The 21,942-nt window shown below is 53.9% G+C and overlaps 5 protein-coding genes across 5 annotated transcripts; 3 read left to right on the forward strand and 2 right to left on the reverse strand.

Moving 5' to 3' along the window:
- Positions 1–350: 350 nt before the first annotated feature.
- KVR01_002829 (uncharacterized protein) lies at positions 351–1,391 on the forward strand (the record flags this gene model as incomplete). The annotated part of the gene is made up of 2 exons (XM_044789016.1): positions 351–398; positions 459–1,391. The coding sequence occupies 2 exons, from the start codon at positions 351–353 to the stop codon at positions 1,389–1,391; spliced, it is 981 nt and encodes a 326-aa protein (XP_044647844.1).
- Positions 1,392–5,896: 4,505 nt separating this feature from the next.
- Positions 5,897–7,936, forward strand: KVR01_002581 (uncharacterized protein). The gene has a single exon (XM_044791469.1). The coding sequence runs from the start codon at positions 6,554–6,556 to the stop codon at positions 6,884–6,886; it is 333 nt and encodes a 110-aa protein (XP_044647596.1). The 5' UTR covers positions 5,897–6,553; the 3' UTR covers positions 6,887–7,936.
- Positions 7,937–9,264: 1,328 nt separating this feature from the next.
- Positions 9,265–11,823, reverse strand: KVR01_002139 (uncharacterized protein; the record flags this gene model as incomplete). The annotated part of the gene is made up of 4 exons (XM_044786279.1): positions 9,265–9,886; positions 9,959–10,674; positions 10,727–11,486; positions 11,546–11,823. 4 exons carry the CDS (start codon positions 11,821–11,823, stop codon positions 9,265–9,267), a joined length of 2,376 nt encoding a protein of 791 aa, XP_044647154.1.
- Positions 11,824–17,990: 6,167 nt separating this feature from the next.
- On the forward strand, positions 17,991–19,668 carry KVR01_003056 (uncharacterized protein). Its single transcript, XM_044784831.1, has one exon. It carries the CDS (start codon positions 18,737–18,739, stop codon positions 19,184–19,186), a length of 450 nt encoding a protein of 149 aa, XP_044648071.1. The 5' UTR covers positions 17,991–18,736; the 3' UTR covers positions 19,187–19,668.
- Positions 19,669–20,253: 585 nt separating this feature from the next.
- Positions 20,254–21,454, reverse strand: KVR01_002192 (uncharacterized protein; the record flags this gene model as incomplete). The annotated part of the gene is made up of 3 exons (XM_044786777.1): positions 20,254–20,746; positions 21,038–21,237; positions 21,311–21,454. 3 exons carry the CDS (start codon positions 21,452–21,454, stop codon positions 20,254–20,256), a joined length of 837 nt encoding a protein of 278 aa, XP_044647207.1.
- Between the last annotated feature and the right edge of the window lie 488 nt (positions 21,455–21,942).

The raw sequence follows: 21,942 nt of genomic DNA on the forward strand, positions 1-21,942 counted from the left end.
AGTGATTGATGCTCACACCCTGTCATCAACGAGTGTACACCTGTATCTGGGTATGTCTTTGCCTCGGGCAACGCTGAAGAAATGTCGCCATTATTCAGCAGTCGTCGTCAGCCAGCATGCCTTCATCCACGCTCACTTAGTGAACCCAAACTACTATGTGAAATTGCCGATTAATAATATTGAGACGCCATCAATCACATCATCAGTAGCACAAAGCCTATAAAGCTTCTCAAATAAACTCCATAGGCGCAAATCCGGCATTTATCAGCTCATCTCATCAACAATTCAAGCATCCACACAAACACACTCCAAGCAGAAGAAGGGTACAGAGAAAAATAAAGCCATATACAATGTCTCATGTGCAAAAAGCTCTCATTGTAACAGAGATCAGCAAGCCTGTCGAACTGGTCCACGACAAGCCCATCCCAGAGCCCGGTCTCAAACAGATCCAGCTCAAGGTCAAAGTAGCAGGCATCAACCCTCACGACCAAAAGGCCCGAGACCACGGTCTCTTTATATCCGAAAGCCTGCCTGCCATTCTGACCAACGATGTCGTCGGTACGGTGACGAAGCTCGGCGAGGGCGCGAGCGGCGTCGCGGTCGGCGATAGGGTCGTCACACAGCCGGGCTTCGCGCCAGGGTCCACGCAGAACGGCCTGCAGGAGTTTGCAGTCGCCGACGTTGGCGCCTTTTCCAAGGTGCCGGAGGGGACGTCTGATGATGAGGCGGCCACGCTGCCCACCAACATCATCGCGCCACTGGTCGCCCTATTCGGCGTCCTGAAGATCCCAGCGCCGTGGACGGCTGAGGCCAAGGGGTTCGATTACAAGGGCACGACGCTCCTGGTGGTGGGCGGCGGCTCCAACTGTGGGCGGTTTGGGGTCCAGCTGGCGAAGCTCGCGGGGATCGGCAGGATCGTCGTCGTGGGCGGCAACGAGGCTGAGCTCAAGGGCCTTGGTGCGACGCACGTGCTCGACCGCCACGGAGGCCACGATGCAGTACTGGCCAGAATCGGTAAAGTTGTTGGAGACGATCTCGTCTATGCCTATGATGCAGTCAGCCCTCCCGAGGACCAGGTCGTCGCGCTCAACGCCCTTTCCAGCACCAAGAGAGGGGCACTTGCGAGGTTGCTGCCTCTAGGGCCCGTTGATGAGAGCAAGGTCGTGGGCAAAACAGCCGGCTTCGAGGTGCGGGACACGTTTGGCAGCTCGCAGGCCAATCCCGAGCTGGCTGGGGGATTTTGGGAGCGCCTCCCCGGGTTCCTCCAGGAGGGAAAGATCAAGCCGACCGCCTTTGTTGTCAAGCAGGGCCTGACCGCCGAGAATGTGAACGAGGTCTTGGACGCGTACCGGGACGGAAAGGCTGTCAGGAAGACGCATATCCATATTTAGGACGTAAACCAAAATCCTCAAACAACATTGACAGCCAACAAGGTGCTATAACTATTCAGCGAGCATGTACATGCGGAATAAGACATAGCTTGCGCGCATTTTCACAGTGACTTTGCCCCTGCCCCTGGGTGCTTGCGTTCCTTTAATATCATAGGTAGTTTCGCTTCTATTCCGTATACGTCAGAGGACATATATATAGTGGAAAGCGCTCAAGACCTAGTACTTAAAAGGACATAATGTTAATAGTAATAGTCATGATACGATAGGTGTGTATAACCTTAGCCTTATGATGCATAGATAAGGCTAAGGGGTACCGTCTTGATGATAGTGTTGACTAGAACGCCGTTTAATATTATATAAGCTCGCAAGGCAGACCATAGGGACAGCAAACATGTTCCCTTCGAACCAAGATAGCTATATGCCACTAAATCAGCAGTGATTGGAAGAAAAGAAGAATTCAAGTCGTTGCTACCAAGGTACCTAGTTAGCTTCAAAATGAGCCATGGCGTGTACTTTTCCGGTCGTCTTGAGGAAGGCATTGTCACCAAAATCTGCTCTCCAACATATGAATCCTTTTCGCCATACCGTGCGTGCCTGGGTGCGCCGTAGAGGAGGTCCCTATGAATATACTTTATTCTATTTTGCTGCGTAACGGCTGACTTTAAGGTCTTAAATGTACTACTATTTTCTCTCTAGATTAGACAATTAAGATAGTATATATTACTACACCTAAATAAAATCTCTAAGACTCTAACTAGAATATGAAGGCTGAAAATAGTTGCTTAAAAAAAAGAAAAAAAAGAAACACCGTATGAAGGCGCTATGTATGTCCTCGGACATATACGGAACAGAGGCGAAATTACTTAAAAAAAGAAGAAGATATTGTAGGAGTGGATATGGACTTGCTTAGGAGGCTCCTTCCTTCTAAGAGACCCTCTCCTAAATCCTTAGGGGTTAGTCTCCTACTGTAGGATGCCGGCTAGTTAAGGGAGAATTCCTTTCTTCCCTTCCTACTAGGGCTTTTTATGTACTTGGCTTCTCGTGGTTCTATTTATCTGAATACTAAGCTTGAGGTCTCTTTCTAAAGCTGGATCTGAATCTCTAGACGTAGTTAATTCTGACTTTAAGGAGGAAGGAAGGAAGGAAGGGGAAGAAGTCCTCCTTTCATATAGGGGAAGGTATAAAGACTTCTCTACAACCATTTTCCCTCTTAATGACCGTCCGTTTTACGAGTCTTATCTGACCATAGAGAAATTATTAAATGACCAAAAGATGGTCTATACTAAAAGGCTACCATTTACTTCGAATCCAAGGTTGTAAGTCAGTTTTAGAGGAACCATCCCTTATGCCCACCAAGACACGGTTTGGCGGCCTTCTGGTCACCAAAAGACGGGATGTTATACCTTGCTCATATGAAGGCAGACGCAATCAGCTTTGCCAGGCCATGTCTTCTGTCTCACATTCTAGTATGAACAACAAATACTGCAGGATATCCAATTTAGCGGTACACAGAGCGTCGCTTCGTCCTCGAACATACCCTGCATGACGGAACGAATAACGTCCAGGCTTGCAGAAGTGATATGCACTCCTATGAGCGGTACGACCTGCCTCCCTACCTAGGTAATTGGGAAGCTGAAGATGAGTGGCTCAAGAAACATCGTGCCCAGGCATTCATATTGTTCGCCGCGGCAAGGGGATTGCTTCTGGATGGTGCGTCTCCAGTACAACGAAGACACACCACTACCAGCATCTGGTTATTTGAGCGGGTTCGGCATTAACGGTGAACCTCGACGGCATGACTTATCAATATTGCTTGCTGTGTGCTCTCTTTGTGGACTGCTACTACTAAGTAAGGCATATGTGTCGATTCATTCCAGGAATGGACAAGCCGCACGTTCAATTGCTTGGGTGGACTGCTCGTTGGATGGAGCGCTGCGGAACAAGTGGACCATGCTCCGTACTGTCCGAGCGGCCGACCTCCAAGCTGCCAAGGCCTCAGGGACCCAACAAGCACAACTCGGGAGATGTTGCTCTCACGAGCAGGGAGTCAGGGCGGGGGGACGGGCGGGGTGCGGCCATCGCCGTCCGGGTTCCTGTCGTACTGTGTAGAGGTGCGGCGAGTTCCTCTGCGTGTTTCCTTGCCGCAGAATGCATGCAGCACGATTGATTAGTATTGTCAAGGCGGCTCAGGCACTAGGTAACAAGACGTGGAGGGCAACGGTTGGGCTTGCTAGATACTAAAGAACAGAGCGGAAACAAGTCGCGGCCGTTGGCGAACAAGCAAACCGACAGTCGCAGATAAATGGACCCTGCACGAACCACCCGTGGGAAACAAGCACTTGGGCATGTAATGCGTGAGTGGTGTTGAGAAACAAAACTTTGGTCTCACGCGCTTGGCGTTGGTGCCACCAGGGGAAGGGGATAAACGCAAGGCGTCAGTGCGAGGCGCGGCGGGAAAATTTGCCTGGCAGGTCTGCTGTCTGCGTGGTGCGAGGGTCCAGCGTGGGAGGAGGGATGCAGAGGGCAGAGGGCAACATGTTAATTGAGATGAGATTGACCTGTTTGATGTATGTCAGCGGTGGCCAGGATCTCATCTCTGGCACCCGAGGCTGGGCTGATGAATTATCATCAACCGACGCAGTCCCGAAGCACTTAAGTAAGCAAGTACGGGGTACCTAGAAGGTAGCTCTGGGCGGCGATGGTGTCTGTGTCCGGCGTCGTGAAACTGGCCAACGGGGTTGGACAGCCCCTGGACGGCGGGTGGGCGGGTGGGCTTGCCTCCTATGTCCTTGACTCCTACTGTGTACTTGGGCAGTTGCACAGCATCGCACAGCATCGCACAGCATCGCACGATGTGTGCATGTTTTGCTGCAGGCCACGGGTCCTGCAGCCCAGAGGAAGTGCCGAGAGGATACATTTATTGTCATTTACTGTAGTACTCAGTTCGTTCTGGCCATGCACGGGCAGAGCACATACAGCAGGAGAGGGTTGGTTGGGGAAAGGCTTGACTCGTTTATAATATGGGACGTGGCCGGCCAGGGGGGGGGGTGTGATCAGCACTTGACAACGGTTGAAAGAACCATGACCTGGTTGCTTTGCTGGGGTGGTTTCCCCAGACAAATCCATGCCCAGGTGAGTGATCGAGGGCGATCGGGCTGAGCCGACCAGGCGAGTCTCAGGGTTTGCCTGCTGCTCAGCCCCAAACGCCATACACAGTAATAGTACATATATACTGCGTGCATTTATTCAGCCATCATCATTCTTACTACCTAGGTACCTAGGTATGCAGTACAGTCCTCTGGCGACGAGTGCCCATCTGGCGGTCAGCACGTGTGGCCACGGGCTGTTCCCGAGGCGTGCGTCTTGTGGTCTGCCGTGTCTCTCCACAGGACCCAGGGCTGGAAGCTGGAGCGCACCCGAGGCCTGCCAGCCTGCCAGGTTCAATAGTTGGGCCATCCCTCCAGCCCGCGTGGTCTGGCTGTCCGGGAGCCACTTTGTCGGGGAGCTGGGCGACCGAGAAAATCAAAAACTGCCCCACTGACTCCTCCTTCCTTTCCTCTTTCCCTCCTCGCCCTCTCCCGTTTCGGCTGACAGCCTGCCATCGCGTCACTGCTCACCTCCACAAGTCCGTGCGGAGGAGCGAGGGCTAGGCCCGACCGGGACAAGGCTGCTCCAGTTTGGGCATAGCCAGGAACAGGAAATTACAGATGCAGGAACAGAGATGCAATTCGGCGGACCTCGTGCAGAAAAGTGCAATTCCACTCTCCAGCCCTCTGCCCTCGCCCTCCCTCTCAGCCAGCCAGCCCAGGCCTGCGGGGCTCGCCGACCATTGTTGGCCAGCTCTGCGACCACAAAGAAGCAAAAGTAGAAACGGCTGACGGTGATCAAAATTATCAAAATTGTCAAAATTAGCCACGGGCAAATGACAATGACACCCGAGGCAGCTGACAATGGAGTTGGGTTGCCGCCCACCGGGCGTTTAGAACCCTGGGTACCTAAGTACCTACCCGCCGTGTACCTAGGTACCTAGGTAGATAGATTCCTGGCCGTCTAGCGTGGATGGCAAAGACGCAGGCGCAGACGCAAACGCAAACACAAACACACACACACATACAACAGTTGTAGTTGCAGTCGCAGCAACCTACAACAGAATCATTCATACACCACAGGCCAGAGGCACATCACGGGCTGCCTGGGCATGGCCGGCACAGGAAGGACAGGGCACAAGGCACAAGATGGCGAAACTATCTGCGCGGCACCTTCGACCGCGGAACCTGGGAAAATGTACCTGTAATTTCCCGTCGTGCTGGCGCGCGTGGGATCATGCACGTCCACAATACCTTCGCCCTTGGCGCCACAAAGACGATCCGCCCGGTACCTAGGACCTTGTGTGCCGCGAGCCCTTTGGGACAGCCCGAGGACAGCCCAGCAGCCCCAGGTGGCCATTGACCCAGAGGCCCACGCGTCTTGGCGGTTGCCGTTGTGCCTCCTCCTCCTCCTGCCTGCCAATTGGTGTGCCCAGCGCTAGAGCTTCCTCCCAGACAACGGGAAGACCAGGTACGGGGGTACCTTGTTTTTCGTCCCAACGTCCTGGGCTTGCCTCACTCTTTTTAATTTCGTCCGTGTGTCACCCAGACTCCCCTGGTCTTTTCCCTCGTCTCTTGACTCTCTCTCTCCTTCTCCCCAGAAAACCCACCGCTGCTATATTCCCTCACCCACGGACTTCGTTGGCAAAGTCTGCTTACCCCGTGTTTGCGATACCAGTGTTTGAGATAGAACCAGGCTCGCCCACACCCAGACAGCCCACCTCGGCACTCGACAACACACTCACTTGCCTTCTCTGTTGCATAAAACCACTTCGCCAACCTTGTTGCGCCCCTCTTCCCAATCCAGAACTCGATCCATTCGTTTTCCGGAAAACCGAATCGTCCATCGCAAGCCGAGACCGCACAGCTTCAGCCCCGAGACAACGAGGCACGCATATCTTCATCAAAAGCACGCCAAATCAACAACCACCCTCCTTTCCTGGCCCACACCGCCCAGCAGCGCAGGACGAACGCTAAAGGCCATCTTCACCCGGCTCTTGCCCGCCCAACGCGACGACGCCACCCTCTCTTCACCGTGGATTCATTCGCGAATCAGTGCGACTCAAACCCGTCACCATGCAGTTGACCAGCATCTTGTCGGCAGCTCTCCTGCCGCTCATCGCCTTGGCCCAGGACACCACTTCGGGCACGACAACCCTCACCCAAACTTCGACAATGACAAAGACCGTCACCCTGGCCAGCAACACCGTGACCATGACCGCTACGGACAGTTCAAGCACCGAGACTCCAACCAGTGCCACTCGTTCGTCCAGCAGGGCGACGGCGACGTCCTCCACATCCTCAGAGACCCCAGGCGTCAACGGGCTTGGCAACGGTGCCGCTTCACTCGGTTCCTCTCATGTGGCTATTGCTGGCGTGGCGGGCATGCTTGTCGTTGCGTTGATGTAAGGACAAGCACAGCACCCGAACAGCTTGATGCGCTTCCCTGCTCCTTTTGGCACATGTCTCTACGAGACACATTTTCAACTTGATTTCTCAACCCCCACTGTCAACTCGAACTCTTCGATGCGAACATCACCTCTCGCCATTCCCTTTGTCGGTACCAAGCAGCAGCAGTTCAGAAACACCCACTGAGCGAATCGAATCAACGACTGGTGGTAAACGACCACGACGTTGCGCAGACGCTGAGCGCCTGGCTGCATCGGATTCCGGCATTCAAACCAAATATCCCATGGCATCGCCGACACTACGAAAAAAGCATTTTGCATCACCGGAGTTGAGAGTTTGGCGGCTTGGCGATTAGGCGGTGGCATCTTCCCAAAAAGCTTCTCACGGACTCGACTACTTCTCTTCACCCTCCCAGCGAGGCTCCGAAATGTACACGCCCTCGGCTCACCACTCATTTGTTGGCCTGTACCACGAGCGCATCGATTGCGTCTCGAAAGAAATCGGCCAGGATGTGCCCTCCCTGGGTCCTTCCGGGATCATCAAACCCCAGGGCACACCTTCATGAGATGGCGAATGATCTCGCTGCTTGCTGGCCCGACAACTCTCGGGTCCCTAGCAGCCTCGCAACTTATTCACCCATATAACAACTCAGCTTGGTGGACTTGCTGTCTTTGATGATGTTTCAAATGAGCCACGATGTATTGGGCTTTTACACCGCTGTCCTCAGATGACAGCGGTGACGGCTTTTTGCGAACCAATTTTGTCTTTATCTTCCTTTCTTATAACAAAACCAACTTGAGATTTACAAACTGAAATTTCCGCGCCTTTACTAGAGGGCATGAGGCGGACTTGATTGTTGATACCCACCCGCTCTTCTGTTTCACTTGTGGGGAAATGGTCTGGGGGACAGCGGACGCCAGCGGCTGAGACCCCTCCTGGGAGGTCTCGCCGCGGGCCGTCTTGCGAGACCTGGTTGAGGGACATCTAATGACTTCATTGGAACACCACGTTTATATCTTGATGACTTGAATACACCACACTTTACCGATGACCTGACTGCTTTGCCCAGTGATTTTTGCTTCATCACGGAAAGCCAAGTCAATGAGTGAGTGTTCTTTGGCACTGCACTTACACGAGCCCATAAAAGAAGCTCAAGCACCTCCTCACACTGTGCCTCGTCCTCGAGCATGAAAACTTGGGCCTCACCAACCTTGCTAGCAAGCCTGCCGAAAAGAAGGCATCGTGTTGTCTGGTCTCATGTGCCGCATTATCTGCAGCATTTCTACGTGTGTTCTTTACAAGTCGTTTATTAACCCCCCCCCCACCATCCCCCATCAGGTTTTGGACGCTCAGCACAGCCCTGATTCAACATGACCCGTCGACCCACCGAGGACCCACAAAATGATCAACTAGAGCAATGAGCTTATATTGCGAGCCTAATTAGACCTCCACGGTCTGCTGAGTCCACTGTGCCACCGGATGTTGCACCCTGTAGGTTGACCTGCTGCTCTCTCTAGTATATGCCGTGCAAAGGGTAGGAATTGAGAATAGAATAAAGCCGCATCTCGACATAGACCCTTGTTCTAAGACGGCTGCTTTATTTACGGAGGCCTGCCCGCTCCAGAGCGGCCCACACGCCCAGCCAGCCCCGTCAGAACTTGTACCTCAAATGCACCATCGCCTCGGGGAGAGGAAGAGAGACACAGAGTGAGAAAACAAAGGGCTTTCGGGAGCGCCAATCGCGCCTGCACTACGGACGAGCTTTCCTTAAGGGTTTAAATCACACAATGCCTGTTTCTGAACGTGTTTAGAAGAGGCTTTGGAAGCAGCCGGACTCGATGCTGTGCCTTCCCACCCAGACGAGCAGTCGTCTTGGATGCTCATTGTGGATCCGTGGGTGTTATCTACAGGAATCTCTCATGGCCCAAACCACATGTCTTTCACTGACTGCTATCTCACTGTTGTGTCTCAGGCCAAGGTAAACAGTGGGTGAATCAGCAGGTGTAGACCATGGTCCCCAATAAGGGAGTCACTTCTATACTCACTACCTTTTTAGTAACGGACGTCCCTGACCCCAGTGACCGATGATCTTTGACCCAACTTTCAAAATTTCAAGAGAAAATTCAGTGAGAACCAAAAGAATTTCTCTCAAGTTGAATCTTGCCCAGCATTCATGTAGAGAACCCCGCCGAATTCGTCTCAGCGGACCAACAATTCTACACTTTCCTAACAAAATCCTCCTCATAGCGCGCCAATTGCTTTATGAGTTATATAAGCATCAGCTGAGAGTCCTCTGGCGCCAGACCTGACGACCTCGAGGTTACCGGAGATGGTTCCAAACTATCGTTCAAGTCGAGGTGCTTGTAGAATCGATGCGATTATGTCTTGAACAGGGTGATCGACTCTCCGAAATTGTTCCAATTATCAGAAGACAAGACGGCATCATTGCCGTTGCTTGTGACCATGCTAATGGCGCCGATTGTGTAAATGTCGTAGATGACAACATTTTCTGAGCCACCAGAACCGTCCTCAATCCACACCATCCTGGACTGACATTTTGCCTGCGAGTTCCTCGGCCCGAAGCCACACAGGGTGCTGTAGTTGTTAAAGAAGCTGTAGAGGCCAGCGCCATAGACAAGGACGTTTTTGCTATTGATGATGCGTAAGCCCCAGGCCATCTCGCATGGAGCAATAATGCTAGAACCGTTGATGTAGCCCCCATTCAAAGCGGCACAATCGGATGCGAAGTCCGGGTCGCTCAGGGTTGTATCGATGTCATCAAAAGGGGACGGTGCGGGCGGGTTGGGTTGGTAGTAGGGTGTCTCTGTCTGAATCTGTCCCATCCAGATGTTCTGGGTGTTGATGAGCTGGTACTGGTAGAGGGTCCAGTGCTCGACGCCTGACGCCACGGTCCAGATGCGACCAGCGTTGGACTCGATAAGGAGGCCACGACCGCCATAGACCGAGATCTGAGTGCTGGCAGCATCCTCAATGTCATGGCTGCAGGCTGTCAGCAGCGTTCACATTGCACGGCCTGTGAGTCCTCAGGGGCAGAGGCAGGATGATACTCACTCAGCGACCCAGATCCAGTTGTTTTCCATGTATAAGTCGTTGGCCAGGGCCGTGATATGCATGCCCAGATACGCGGCAATGCAATTCGGGTTGATGGAACTCGCCTGGTCTGGTGTCTTCGGGCAATCTGAGCTTTGAAGCTGCGAACCAGCAAAGCCGCCCACGCGTACATGAACATCCCACATGCCAGCTGGCTCTGGGCAGCCAGAACAACCCGACAAATTGTATTCGATTAGGATAGCGCCAGAGGTTGCGCCCTGGGTCGAGACGATCATGTCACTCCATTCGATGTATCCTGATTCTCCAGGTGCTCCGACCTTCACAACAGGACGTGGGTCATCTTTGCTTGAAAAGTTGGCACCGGACCCCATGATTACCGAGGCCAGACCCTCGCCCACTATTCGTATGTCCGGCGGGATGTAAATTGTGTCGGTGACCTTGTAGTAGCCTGCATCGACAAAACCAACACGGCCGTTTTCGAATCCCTGGGAGACGTATTCGAAGAAAGAAGTGAGAGCGGCCGTATCGTCTGTAATACCATCACCTTTGGCACCAAAGCTACGAGCCGAGGCGAACATTTCGGTGGGTTTGTCTTCGTACAGCGGCTTAGACCGTGTATAGTACCTGTTGCGCTCCTTGAGGATCTCAGGAGCAGGGAACCAGTCGTTTGGGCCCGAAAACACAAACTCAGGCCCGTAGGGAATATAAACGTTTCCCTGGTGGCCCTTCGGTTAGAAAATTGTCGAAGAGCAGGGAAAGGACACCCACAAGAATCATGCCGGTGATCAATGCTCCATTACTGCCTTGGGGCTCGACCAAGCTGCTGTCGGTCCCTTGGAAGATAAAGTTGACCTTTTCGAAGATGACATTCTCCAAGACCAGTGTTCCCTCGCCAGGTGCTTCTCCGGGGCTTCGGATGCTTCGCCCGCTGAGGATCGCGGTGGATACGTTGTAGAAAAGGCCATCCACGATGGCAGCGGAGCCAACCATAGCACCGGTCACGTTAATGCCGACGCCACAGTCCTTGACAACGATGTCCTTGTATACCCAGGACCAGTTCCAAAGCTGCTGGATGGCGGTCTGGCAATTGACAAACGTCAAATTGCGTGTCATGTACTGTTGGTTGCCAAATATAGCACCCCATTGACCCCCGTAGAAGACAAGATCGGCTAGAAGGCCGCCACTGCCCTCCTCCATGTAGATCCCTGTATGGCCGCTGTCGGGTGTCTGCGGCATTTGAAAAACAACGTTCTGAATGGAGGTCGCTTGAGACGATGGCCAATGAATGCCCCAGGTGTTGTTGGGAACGGAGGTAGTATCAATGACCAAGTTCCGGATCTGGCGAAAGAAAACATTGGTAGGTAGATAGGAAGCACCATTGCCAGTCCATATGTCGGTTTCAATGACCACTTTGGACCCCCCGGTAGTGGCCATGTCTGCAGATGCCTTTATGATGGGCATTGCAGTGGGATCGCCGACCAGTTGAGTGTAGTAGGTTTGCATGATGGAAGACGACACCTTGTAAGTCCTGCAAAGTCAATCAACAAATGGCCATGGAAGAACACAGTGTGAAGAGGCATCACAAACCCAGCAGGGAAGTAAACAAGGGCGGGAGTGGTCGTCGCGCCGTGACATTGGCCATAGAACTCGCAGCGGTCGCCATCGCTGATGGCGGCATTGATGGCCGCAGTATCATCGGTCACGCCATCGCCGATCGCACCGTAGTCTTTGACGTTTCGAAAAACACGGTAGTTTGGGTCGGGGTTGAAGGAGGCCAAGCCCTGATGAGTGATGTTCTCCATCCAGTACGCGGACACAGCTCCCAAGAGGGAGGCTCCAAGAAGCGCGCAAGTCCAGGCTCGCATCCTTGCCGATCGCAAGTGCCAACCAAGGTCAGGATGGGGCAAGTGGTGGGACAAAATTCGAGATCGTGAGCGATTGAGCGAATGGGAAGATGTGAGATGGTACTGGAAATCGCGAAGGCAAAGAGAGTGAGAACTGAGAGGATAATGCTCCAACGTCAAGTCGACTTGCAGGAAGGCATTGTTTACCCTGACACAAGAATGCCTACCAAGTCCGTCTCTACTTAAGTACCTAGGTAGCAAACCAGGCCCACAGGCGAGGTACGCAGGTACTTGGGAACCTAGGTACCTAGGTAGCTTGTTTTGAAGGAGGCACGACTGACCAGGGAGCGAGGGAGCGAGGGAGTGAGAGTGTCCAAGTAGGGGAGAACCAGAATAGGAGGGAAACTTCCAAAGACACGTCAAATGGGCTCAAACAGAGTGTACGAGCAGGCAAATAGTAGCTGGGAAGAGGTGTGTGGTGTTGGCATTGGTATCGTTACTGATGCTGGCTGTGAAGAAGAAGGCTGATACTGAACCAAAAGAAAGTCCAGATTACATGCCTATTAAAACAAGGTTGGGAGCTTTCTTCGTGGCAGGCCCTACCCAGAAGATCGACCCTGTGAGTTGGCCCTCTGGTCGTTGATTTTCCCACATCGTTGTCACTCCTCTCCAGCGGTCACATTACTGTGCAACCTAATCAGCTAAGAGGGAGACGAGGGCGGGTGCACTAGCATCCTATGAGATTTTTTGTCTTGCTCAAGTGCTTGTAGCCAGAAATCACGCATTCCCACCAGAGTAACACAACTCATACCTAGAACAGTTCGTCACTGATAGAAGAAGCCTATGCTTTACCATAGGGAACATATGTGCCATGTCTGCGACAAGAAAGAAATCACCAGCTATCAACAAGAACTACAAAGATTGAACATGAGGTTACTATGATTCATCCTGGAGAACACGGGAGCGGCAGCAGGAGGAGGGGCCATCTCTGGACCGTGCCAGCTCCTACAAAGATAGCTGACTGGGGATATGTTGCATCGGATCACTTCTGATCCATGACGAGACCAAATTCAGTTTTGGGCTTCAGGATAGATATGGGCAGGCTCATGGTTGCTGCAATCACATGGCGAAGGGAATGTGAGCGGTGCAAGAAGCCGCCTGCCCCACTGAATCTTGGGAATTTTGGGCATAGGAAAGTTTGTTGGATGACATTTGTTTCACGGGCGTTTACCAGCGTACATTGCAATTTGCAGCAATGCCGTCCAACGTGACGAAGCGAGGTTGGACATTGACCGGAGCGCGATTGTGTACCCACCTGGGCAGGTATTGATTGAGTGGCAGTTATCTGTCAACCTGTCCACAGGACAGAGAAAGGAGCACAGCCAAGACTATACACGGAGAAAAGAACCATCAAAGAGGCATCCACCACCGCACTGACCTCGACCAAAACACGCTCTGCCTCCACAGTCAACCAGGCCACCCTGCAGGTGTAGCTCTGTGCCGGCTTCAAAATTTTAGAGTCTGAGCAAGTATGTACGGAGACACCAAATGCAACAGTGCTTCGCTGCCCACTCAGATTTGGGACAAGCGCCAGATCAAGTTATACCACCCGACCAATGGACCCATCCTACGTGTGACACGAGTATCTCGGTGAGACGGTGTAACAGCAGCCCCCAACGTGAAATGGGAGCCGCGGCCCATTGTACATATGACCAATTGGTTGGTTACTTAGGTACAGGGATGCCATTCTGGCACTCGTGTAGATGACAATCCTGGACCAGAGCCCCGGGCCCAGTACGATGGCTGAAGGGCAGGAAACTGAGAGCTGCAGTTTGCAGTGATGGAGTGGATCATAGCCTAAATCTTCGTCTCCCGGTCAATGTGGTAGGCGGATTTTCAGACCAAACACTATCAAATTCACGAACAAGGACGTGTCGGGATTGTGAACAGGAGGGGGTTAGAGAGCCTTTGTTCCTACTCCGATTCCGGCGAATGTGGCAGACGCGTGGGAATTATTAAACCACATCCCCATCAGATCCTGCAGTTGCCATCATCATTCTGGAAACAAGATGGGGTAAGGGCTTCGGATGCTTGTGCGGTTCCCTCTTGCTGCCTGCTGCCTGCTGCCTGCAACTGTGTGCGACAATCAGAAACCCGCGGTGGCCACGAGCTGCTCGTTAACAGGCCGAGGGAGTCTTTGTCTTGGACGCAGATAAGTGGAATACTTGGCTAGGAGCAAAAGTACTATGGTATCAACCGTGAATAGCTCATAAGCCTGCCTTCAATCACAGACAGGCTCATCCATGCAGTGACCTCGTTCCGGACCTAAGCAAACGGTCCAGGCTATAACGGAGTGACGTTTCTAGTGGACTGTTGTGCTGAGTGCTAGGATTGGTGCAGGAAGCTCGGACCAAGTCGCCAAAAACGGCTGCTTCCCAAGGGCGACGGCAATGCGCTCCTGATGCGCAAGTCGCCTAACTACATTTGCGCCTTCCATCGCAGTACCTCAAGCGTCACACGTCTTCAACTCTTTCCAGGTCTTCTTGGGACTGCCAAATCAGCGTTCGACCCAACCGTCTCTCAGCATGCCGTCGCGATCAAGGTCGCCAGACCATGACCGGTCGCCAAGTCGCGGTCGCTCCTACAACTCGCGATCCAGATCCAGATCCCGCTCTCCCTCGCGACGCCGCTCACCATCTCGAGACTCTCGTTCCCCCCCAAACCGTCGCAACGGCAGAGCCAGAGACAGCCGGAGTCGGAGCTACACTCGGAGTCGGAGCAGAGATGACAGGGCCCGCAGCCTCAGTCGCGGCCGCAGCCGCAGCCGCAGCCGCAGCGAGAGCCCCCTGAAGAGCACAAAGGTCGGTGACATGGCTTGCCCCGCGGGCACTCGTCTTGCTAACCCCCAGAGCAGATTGTTGTCGAGCGCTTGACAAAGAATGTTACCGAGGAGCACCTGCGCGAGATCTTTGGACAGTACGGTCCAATTGACGACATGGACGTGCCCCTGAGCCGACAGTGTACGGGCCGCCCCATCCACCGCTGGTCTTCATCGCACGCAAATGCTAACCACTCCAGCACCAACACAGTCGGTACAAACCGAGGCGCCGCATACATACTCTACGTCAACGAAGCCGATGCTGAAGCGGCCATTGCTCACATGCACGAGGCCCAGCTCGACGGTGCCACCATCAGCGTGTCGATAGTCCTCCCACGTCGCAAGTTTTCGCCCCCACCTCCTACTGCAACTCACGGTGCCAACTATGATCCCCGACTGCCGCCTCCCGGACGCGGTGGTAGAGGCCCTCGGGGCCCTCCAGGAATGGGTGGTATGCGTGGGCGTGGCCCGCGTGGTGGAGGTGGAGGCCGCTTTGGAAGAGGAGGCCCGCCTCCTCCGTCCGACACATACCGACCACGTTCAGCCTCGAGGTCTAGGTCACCGGCTGCGTCCGGTAGGGGAGGGAAGTACCGTGCGAGGTCACCCTCATACTCGCGTAGCAGATCCAGGACACCCCCACCACCCAAGGGTCGAAGGGGCCGGGGACGGTACGAGGAGGACTATGACCGCCGTCGCAGCCCGAGTCGCGACAGTCATGGGGGTGGCTATCGTGGCGGCAGAAGCCGGTCCAGAGATCGCAGGACTTACCGCTGAACAGCCTTCGGTGGGCCAGCTTGTCAGGACATTGTGCGCCTTCTTTGACTTTGGGGCAGGGTCAAGCTCCCTGAGTCAGCGCACCACCGCTTTCTAGAGGTGACGCGCTGAGTGCCAGGGGCTGGATGGAGGAGACGAACCGATTTGTCCAGCTATGAACGACTGTTTCAAGATCGATTTTTTTGGGAATCGAAGTGGGGTGGCTCATCGAAACAGCTGAGTTTTGAGGGAAGACGGGTAAACATGGTGATGAGGTAAGGTGCGTCAGCCTTGCTGACCACCAGAGGTGCTCGGTCGTCCGAGAGAGATGAGCCCTTCTGATGATAGCCTTAGGTTTCCGGGTGTCGCCGTGGGAAAGTGCCGCGCCTGGTCGATTGCAAGAGAACGAGCCAAAGGGCCGATCGATACCCGAAGATGGAAAACAATCTCTGAGGATTACAGCTCTGGTTATTTTGAGGCGTGTAGACCTTCAGTACCAATCAGAAACAAAAGTTCCCCAGTTCCTAATTCCGACTCGATCACATCTTGCAGGTCTGTTGGTCTTGCCCATTCCGTGTCCCCGATGAGGAGAAATGTGCTAGGCACCGACGTACTCTCTCAAGATCCGCAGCTCTCGCCTCCGCGGCCGACTGTTGGAGGCCACCTTCTTTGGAACCGAGGCTTGGGCCGCGCTAGTTGCCCACGGGCTGCCTGGCTCCGCCGAGTTTGCGAGAGATGACAGCTACTGAAGATCCGCGGGCATAGACAGCTGATCCTTGGGTGCTATCTGCTATATCGGGGCCGTCACAGCGGAGCGGGGAGTCGCCCCAGGCGCAATGATCCGGAGTGACTGGGTTTGCCGTGCTCAATCATTTGCCTGCCCTCGACCAATAAGCAGGAGCTCCGCCCTTGCTATCAACGCCTCCCAAGATGGCAAACTAGTTGAATTTGCAATCTGCCTCGCGAGTACTCCATGGCTGTGCTGCTGCTCGGGATGGGGCGGGAGAAGGTCGTGCAAGTGGAAGAGAGCACGAGACCGTCCTCTTTGCAGCTACGTTATTGAACTGGCGTAGTTGATCACACTGGTTCATTGGACGTCTGCGGAATGTCCTTACGAGCCCCCCCTCGAGCGGACAGCCTGGCAGGCAGCAAGAGTCGCTTCGCCATCGCGACAGTTTTGAAAAGGCATAGCATCTCCGAAAGAGCTGCAAGAACGAGGGAAGCCTTTGAATCCCCGGCCCCGCCCCGCCTTTCCAACCATTGGCCTGACACGGATAAAAGCAGTTGATGTCAGTACGATTTACAGAAGCAGGGGCCAATGGCATTGTCTTCCGGGACAACCTCGTTGTTCCCTAGACTTTGTGGTGGCGTGGGATTTGATTGAAGTGGGTCTATCGGTCCACTTGGCGAGGGTGTTCTGCCTTGCGACTTCAGCTCTTGAGATGATATGCCATCATGCTTGGAGTCTCGGAATCCTTCCAGTCCTGCTACCACTCGCAGTTACTACTCTCATCTCCCGCCTCTGGTCCTGTTTTGGCCAAGCGGCAGCAACACCGGCACTGCAGTCAGACGTAACAAGCTCAATTTAGTTGACTGCCGCCGGCGCTGATTGTGCAACCTGTCAGATCGACAAGCCAGCTCTTTTTAGACCAGGGGTAAAATCCTCTTGCCCAACGCCACCCAAAGCCTTCCTGCTCATGTACGACGCCTGGATTAATGGCCCCCACCCTGTTCCCGAAGGAACGGTTTTCTCCTGCCGGCTGGCCTCCCGATTAGAGGCCCGGCCCACCCTCTTCAGCCCTACTGCGCTACCTGAGCCCTACCCAGAGCCTACCGGCCTGCTGGCTTGCATGCCGGCATGCCGGCCTTGCCTGGTTGATGTAATCCGACGTTGACCAGCGGCCGGCCGGCCACACACACAGACAACCACCCGTGAAACGCAGCGATGGACCCAAAGTCGCCCATGTTGAATGCTCACCGGCAGCGGGAGGTATGCCTTGTTGATTTGGGGGACTCATCTGCCGCGGCTTAGTCCCGGCTCTGCCACGATCCCATGCACGGCCAAGTAGTTGCAGTGTTTTTCCCGTCCAGCCATCTTCCTGTCATCTCCAAATACCTACCTCGTGGGGGTCGACAATGCTCTTGCTCTCAACTTCGAGGAGCACCAGAATGCTTCAAGCCAGGCAACCCAACCTGGCAATGACGTGAGACGCGCCTCGGCCCCATGAGCGGCTCTCCACAACGCGGCAGACTCAGGCAGGGCACATTGCACAGCACACTGCATACTGCACACTGCACACTGCACAGCATGCTGCACAGCACCGCGGCAGTTCAAGATCCCTGTCCGTGGCCCTGTCCGTGGCACGTGCCGCCCGGATTGCTGGGTGGGCGAGGGTCTGGCCTTAGGCAACAGAATAAGGGAGAAGCGCGAGTTTCTGGGTTGAGCCCCTCTAAGCCTCGCCGACGTTAGTGCTGCATCCTGAAATGGCACCTCGCCGTCCACCCACGGGAGTCCCACTACAGACGCAGAGCCCCCTCCCTCCAGGAAGCATCCGCTCTGCATTTGGACCACCCCAGAGTCGAGCGCCCTTGGCCCCATCCAGGACACCCGCAAGGGAACCGTCAACTCGGTATACCAGGCATCAGATTCGCCTGTCGGATCCACCTCCACTATGTCCAGCCCCCAACAATGGCTCCCGTCAACGGCCTCATCCTGCTAGGCGGCTCTGAAAAGAAGGTTTTGCTTCACAGTGGCGGGGAAGAGCGTGAGACTGCCAGATGTCTTCCACTGTTCCCTTTGTCATCCGTTCTGATTCCTTCAGGATGGTCACCCCGTCGGTGCGGATGGTTGACATTCGTGTTTTGGCTGTGCTGGTATCTCGACTTGCGAAATGGCTGTCAGTGCGGTCGCCCTAGGAGTCGAGTTACATCGTCCGGGATGGCGGAGCCAGCGACAAGAGTGTCACCATGGACAGTCCCCCTTCAGGAGTTGACTATGCTCGAGATTTGAGAGACACCAGGATGGCATTGCTAGGTAGCAGTTTAGGGGCTGTCTTTGCTCGGTTGACTTGGGATATAAGATGCGCTTGGGATCTGGTCATGGTGAATCGCAGATGGCCAGATCATCATCGAGCAGTCCATCAGTCTCTTACTTGTTGACCTTTGAGATATAAGAATCCATCACCTCACTCGAGAAAAGACAGAACCAGCCAAATCACCAGTACCCCAAAGAGAAAAGACCACACCGTGCCAAGAAAGACCTCAAAAACTTGCTCCTGAACTTGAAGAGCGAATTTGGTCACGATGGGAATGCACAGTAACACCTTCAGGGCGCCGAGCACCCAGACCTTCCCGGCTGTCAACGGCCTCGAAGCCAAGAACTCGGCCCATGCTGCGCAGAGACCCTCCGTGGCAAAGTCGATCAACAGCGACGCACTTGGAATCCGCGTGCTCATCGGCGGGAGGCCAGCCATCATCAAGTTTCCCCGTCCTCAACCGCCTCCCAGCCCGCGCCCGCGCCCTCGCCCCGGGCCCGTCCGTCCACCACCGGGAGTGCCAACCCCTCCGCCGACACCACGCAGGCCGGCTCAGGGAGCCTCGACTACTGAGAACGGGGGCAAGCTCGGCGGGGAGCCTGGTTTCGTCACATTCCCGCGACCCCAGCCGCCCCCCAGTCCCCGGCCACGCCCTCGCCCCGGGCCCGTCCGCCCGCCTCCCGGAAATCCCACTCCGCCTCCGACCCCACGACGATAAATTTGTCTGTTACAAATTTGGTTCCGTTTTCTGAATGACCTGGTCTGGAAGCCTCTCTCCCTTGACTGGAGCGCGGCCGTCCCGGGTTATATCTTGTTTTGTTTGGAAGCAGTGCATATTGGGATGTATCACTTGGTCTAGCGTTTGCCTCACTGTCTCCTTCCTTTTCCTTTTCGCATACATCGTTCCCGAAGGCCTTCTTTTGCTCATGGCTATTTTGTTTACTTTTTTCGGCATTTGGTTTTTCAATCTCTTCTCCTATGTACCGGTCCCGAGGAGGTTTTGGAGAGGATAAGGCGTCTTGTATTTCCAAGCAATGGAGGGAGGGATGAGAGGCGAATTTGCATTATGCTGTGTGGCAAGGTTTGCAAGAAACATGGGTGGCTGTTTTCAATTTCTTTCTTTTCTTTATTTTTCCTTCACACATCCTCCGTTTGGCTTTGAAGAACACTTTGGCTCACGCCTAGCACCCTGCATTTCTCTCATTATCACATCATCAGGCAACACCAAACCTAGGCATTAGACTAGAAGCAACTATGCACCCCAAAAAGAGCTGCAATGTAGACCTTATTCCAAACTTTCAGTGGCACCTTGCGCGCTCATGTGCATGAACCAAGCAGAACAGCTCTACTCGAGGGAGTGATAGAGACCTGCCGACCATCTTACTTTCTCAGAATTCATAGCACACCAACCGCATCCAGCATCCCAAATCCGAGCATACCAAACCCCAGTGTATCCGCAAGACCTGTAAATCTGGGGGAAAGCGCTGCAGCACCTCCATTGGTCGGGGTCGGCCTGGCGCGCCAACCGTCTTCGACCTCGTAGGTCGGACGCGGCAAGGCGCTCGTGAACGGGACCGGAATCCTGTTCCCCGTCGATGTGCTTCCTGAGAGCTCAAATGCAGGGGATTGCTTTGCGTTGGTGGGTACAGGGTGAGCGTCCGGCCGTCCAGGGTTTAAAACATCACCCAGCATATGAATTACGCCAAAGCCGAGAAGTATATCGGGGTCCACGATCTGTCCAGACACAACGTATCGATTGTTGCCCGCCACGGTCACTAGCCGGTGTTAGTAAATTGCCTTGGAAGCCAAGTTATACAATGAAGAGTATGCTAAACAGAAGAGAAAAGCGTCCGTCAAAGGATACAGGTACGGACCGGTGATTTTCTCCCCATTTAGAGTTGTCAAAGTAGTGTCGTTGAGGAGGTCGGTGCTGTAGAGCACAGCGCCTGGCACGACATGGAACTTTAACACTTCCGCGAGCTCCGGTGTCGACAGGTTGGAAAGGGCCCCAGCCGTGCGCTGGAATGCTGCATCGTTGGGTGCGAAGATGGTGACTTCCTTGGACGTGATGATTTCCTCGGCCAGGTTGGTCCGGTATAGCGCACCCAGGAAAGCGCTGAGTGGTGTATATTCGCTGCATATCTGTTCCAAGTCTGGAGGCGGCATCATCACAGTGTCGATGATCTGTATCAGCCCGTCGGCAATCTTGATATCTCCCTTCAGAAGCGTGGAGCGTCTGTCAGCTCCAGAGGTGAAGACCACCTCCTCGTCTGACTGCCTATGGATAATGACACGCGCCCCGTCCATGCTGATTCATGTTAGCCATCTTGTCACAGAGCCTCAAGTATGCCGCTTTGGAACATCGCAAAGCAAGGAATTCAAGTATGGGGAATTCGAGTATGGGAATTCGAGTATGGGGAATTCGAGTATGGGGAATTCGAGTATGGGGAATTCGAGTATGGGGAATTCGAGTATGGGGAATTCGAGTATGGGGAATTCGAGTATGGGGAATTCGAGTATGGGGAATTCGAGTATGGGGAATTCGAGTATGGGGAGCAATTTTACTCACAGGGTCCGGGCGAACACGGGAATACCAGTGTGGGTGGTGCTGACAGGCACAATGTCTGGGAAAATGTGATATCGGATAGTATCGATTGCTTGGGTTTCGTTGTAGAAATTCCAGCCTGTAAGCTTGTCAAATGCTTGGTTGTCGGGTATCAGGAAGGTGGCCGCCATGGAGGGAACCCCGTCGAGGCCTCTCGGGTAAGTCTGTCAAAATTTAGACTAAGTTGGGGACTTTGAAGCCACTGAGACGAAATTTGTAGGGGCCTTCACGCCTTACCTTGATGAGTTCGAAGAATATCGACAAATCTTCGCGGCTGGCAAGGAAGGCGCTCAAGTCATTCTTGGAGATAAGCTCACCAAGGATGAGGCACCCCTGGCCCAGCAGCATGGCCAAGAGGTAAAGTGTGAGTGTACCGTGCATGATGGTAATGTCTGTGGGTCCAAAATCTGCGTCTAAGTGACTCGATGGGGCTTCGGCCAAACTGTGCTTTTCCTCTACACTGTACAACTGTCTTCCTCTTCCTGTTCAGCCGCTCGTTTCTTCCCTGCGTGTGTGTGTGTGTGTGTTTGGAGGGCCGAGTTTTTGGCTGGGATTCCCTCGGTGGGATTCATTTATATAGCGACTATTTTAAGGTCTACTAATCTCGCCGGATGACCCCTTTGGCGGCGTTCTAGTTGACGCCGCCATCAAGACGGTACCCCTTAGCCTTGTCTGTGCGTCGTAAGGCTGAGGTTATAAGTACAAACCTATTGGATTTTAACTATAGCTATTGGTATTATTTTTTTAAGCGCTAGGTTTGGAGTGTTTACTATTGTATGAAGGCGCCATGTACATCCTCAGACGTATACAGAATAGAAGAAAAACCAGCTAAGTGACTCGATGGAAGTGCTTGCAGCTACTGTCTGGGA

The sequence above is a fragment of the Diaporthe batatas genome (assembly GCF_019321695.1).
Source record: "Diaporthe batatas strain CRI 302-4 chromosome Unknown Contig00003, whole genome shotgun sequence".
Lineage (NCBI taxonomy): Eukaryota > Fungi > Ascomycota > Sordariomycetes > Diaporthales > Diaporthaceae > Diaporthe > Diaporthe batatas.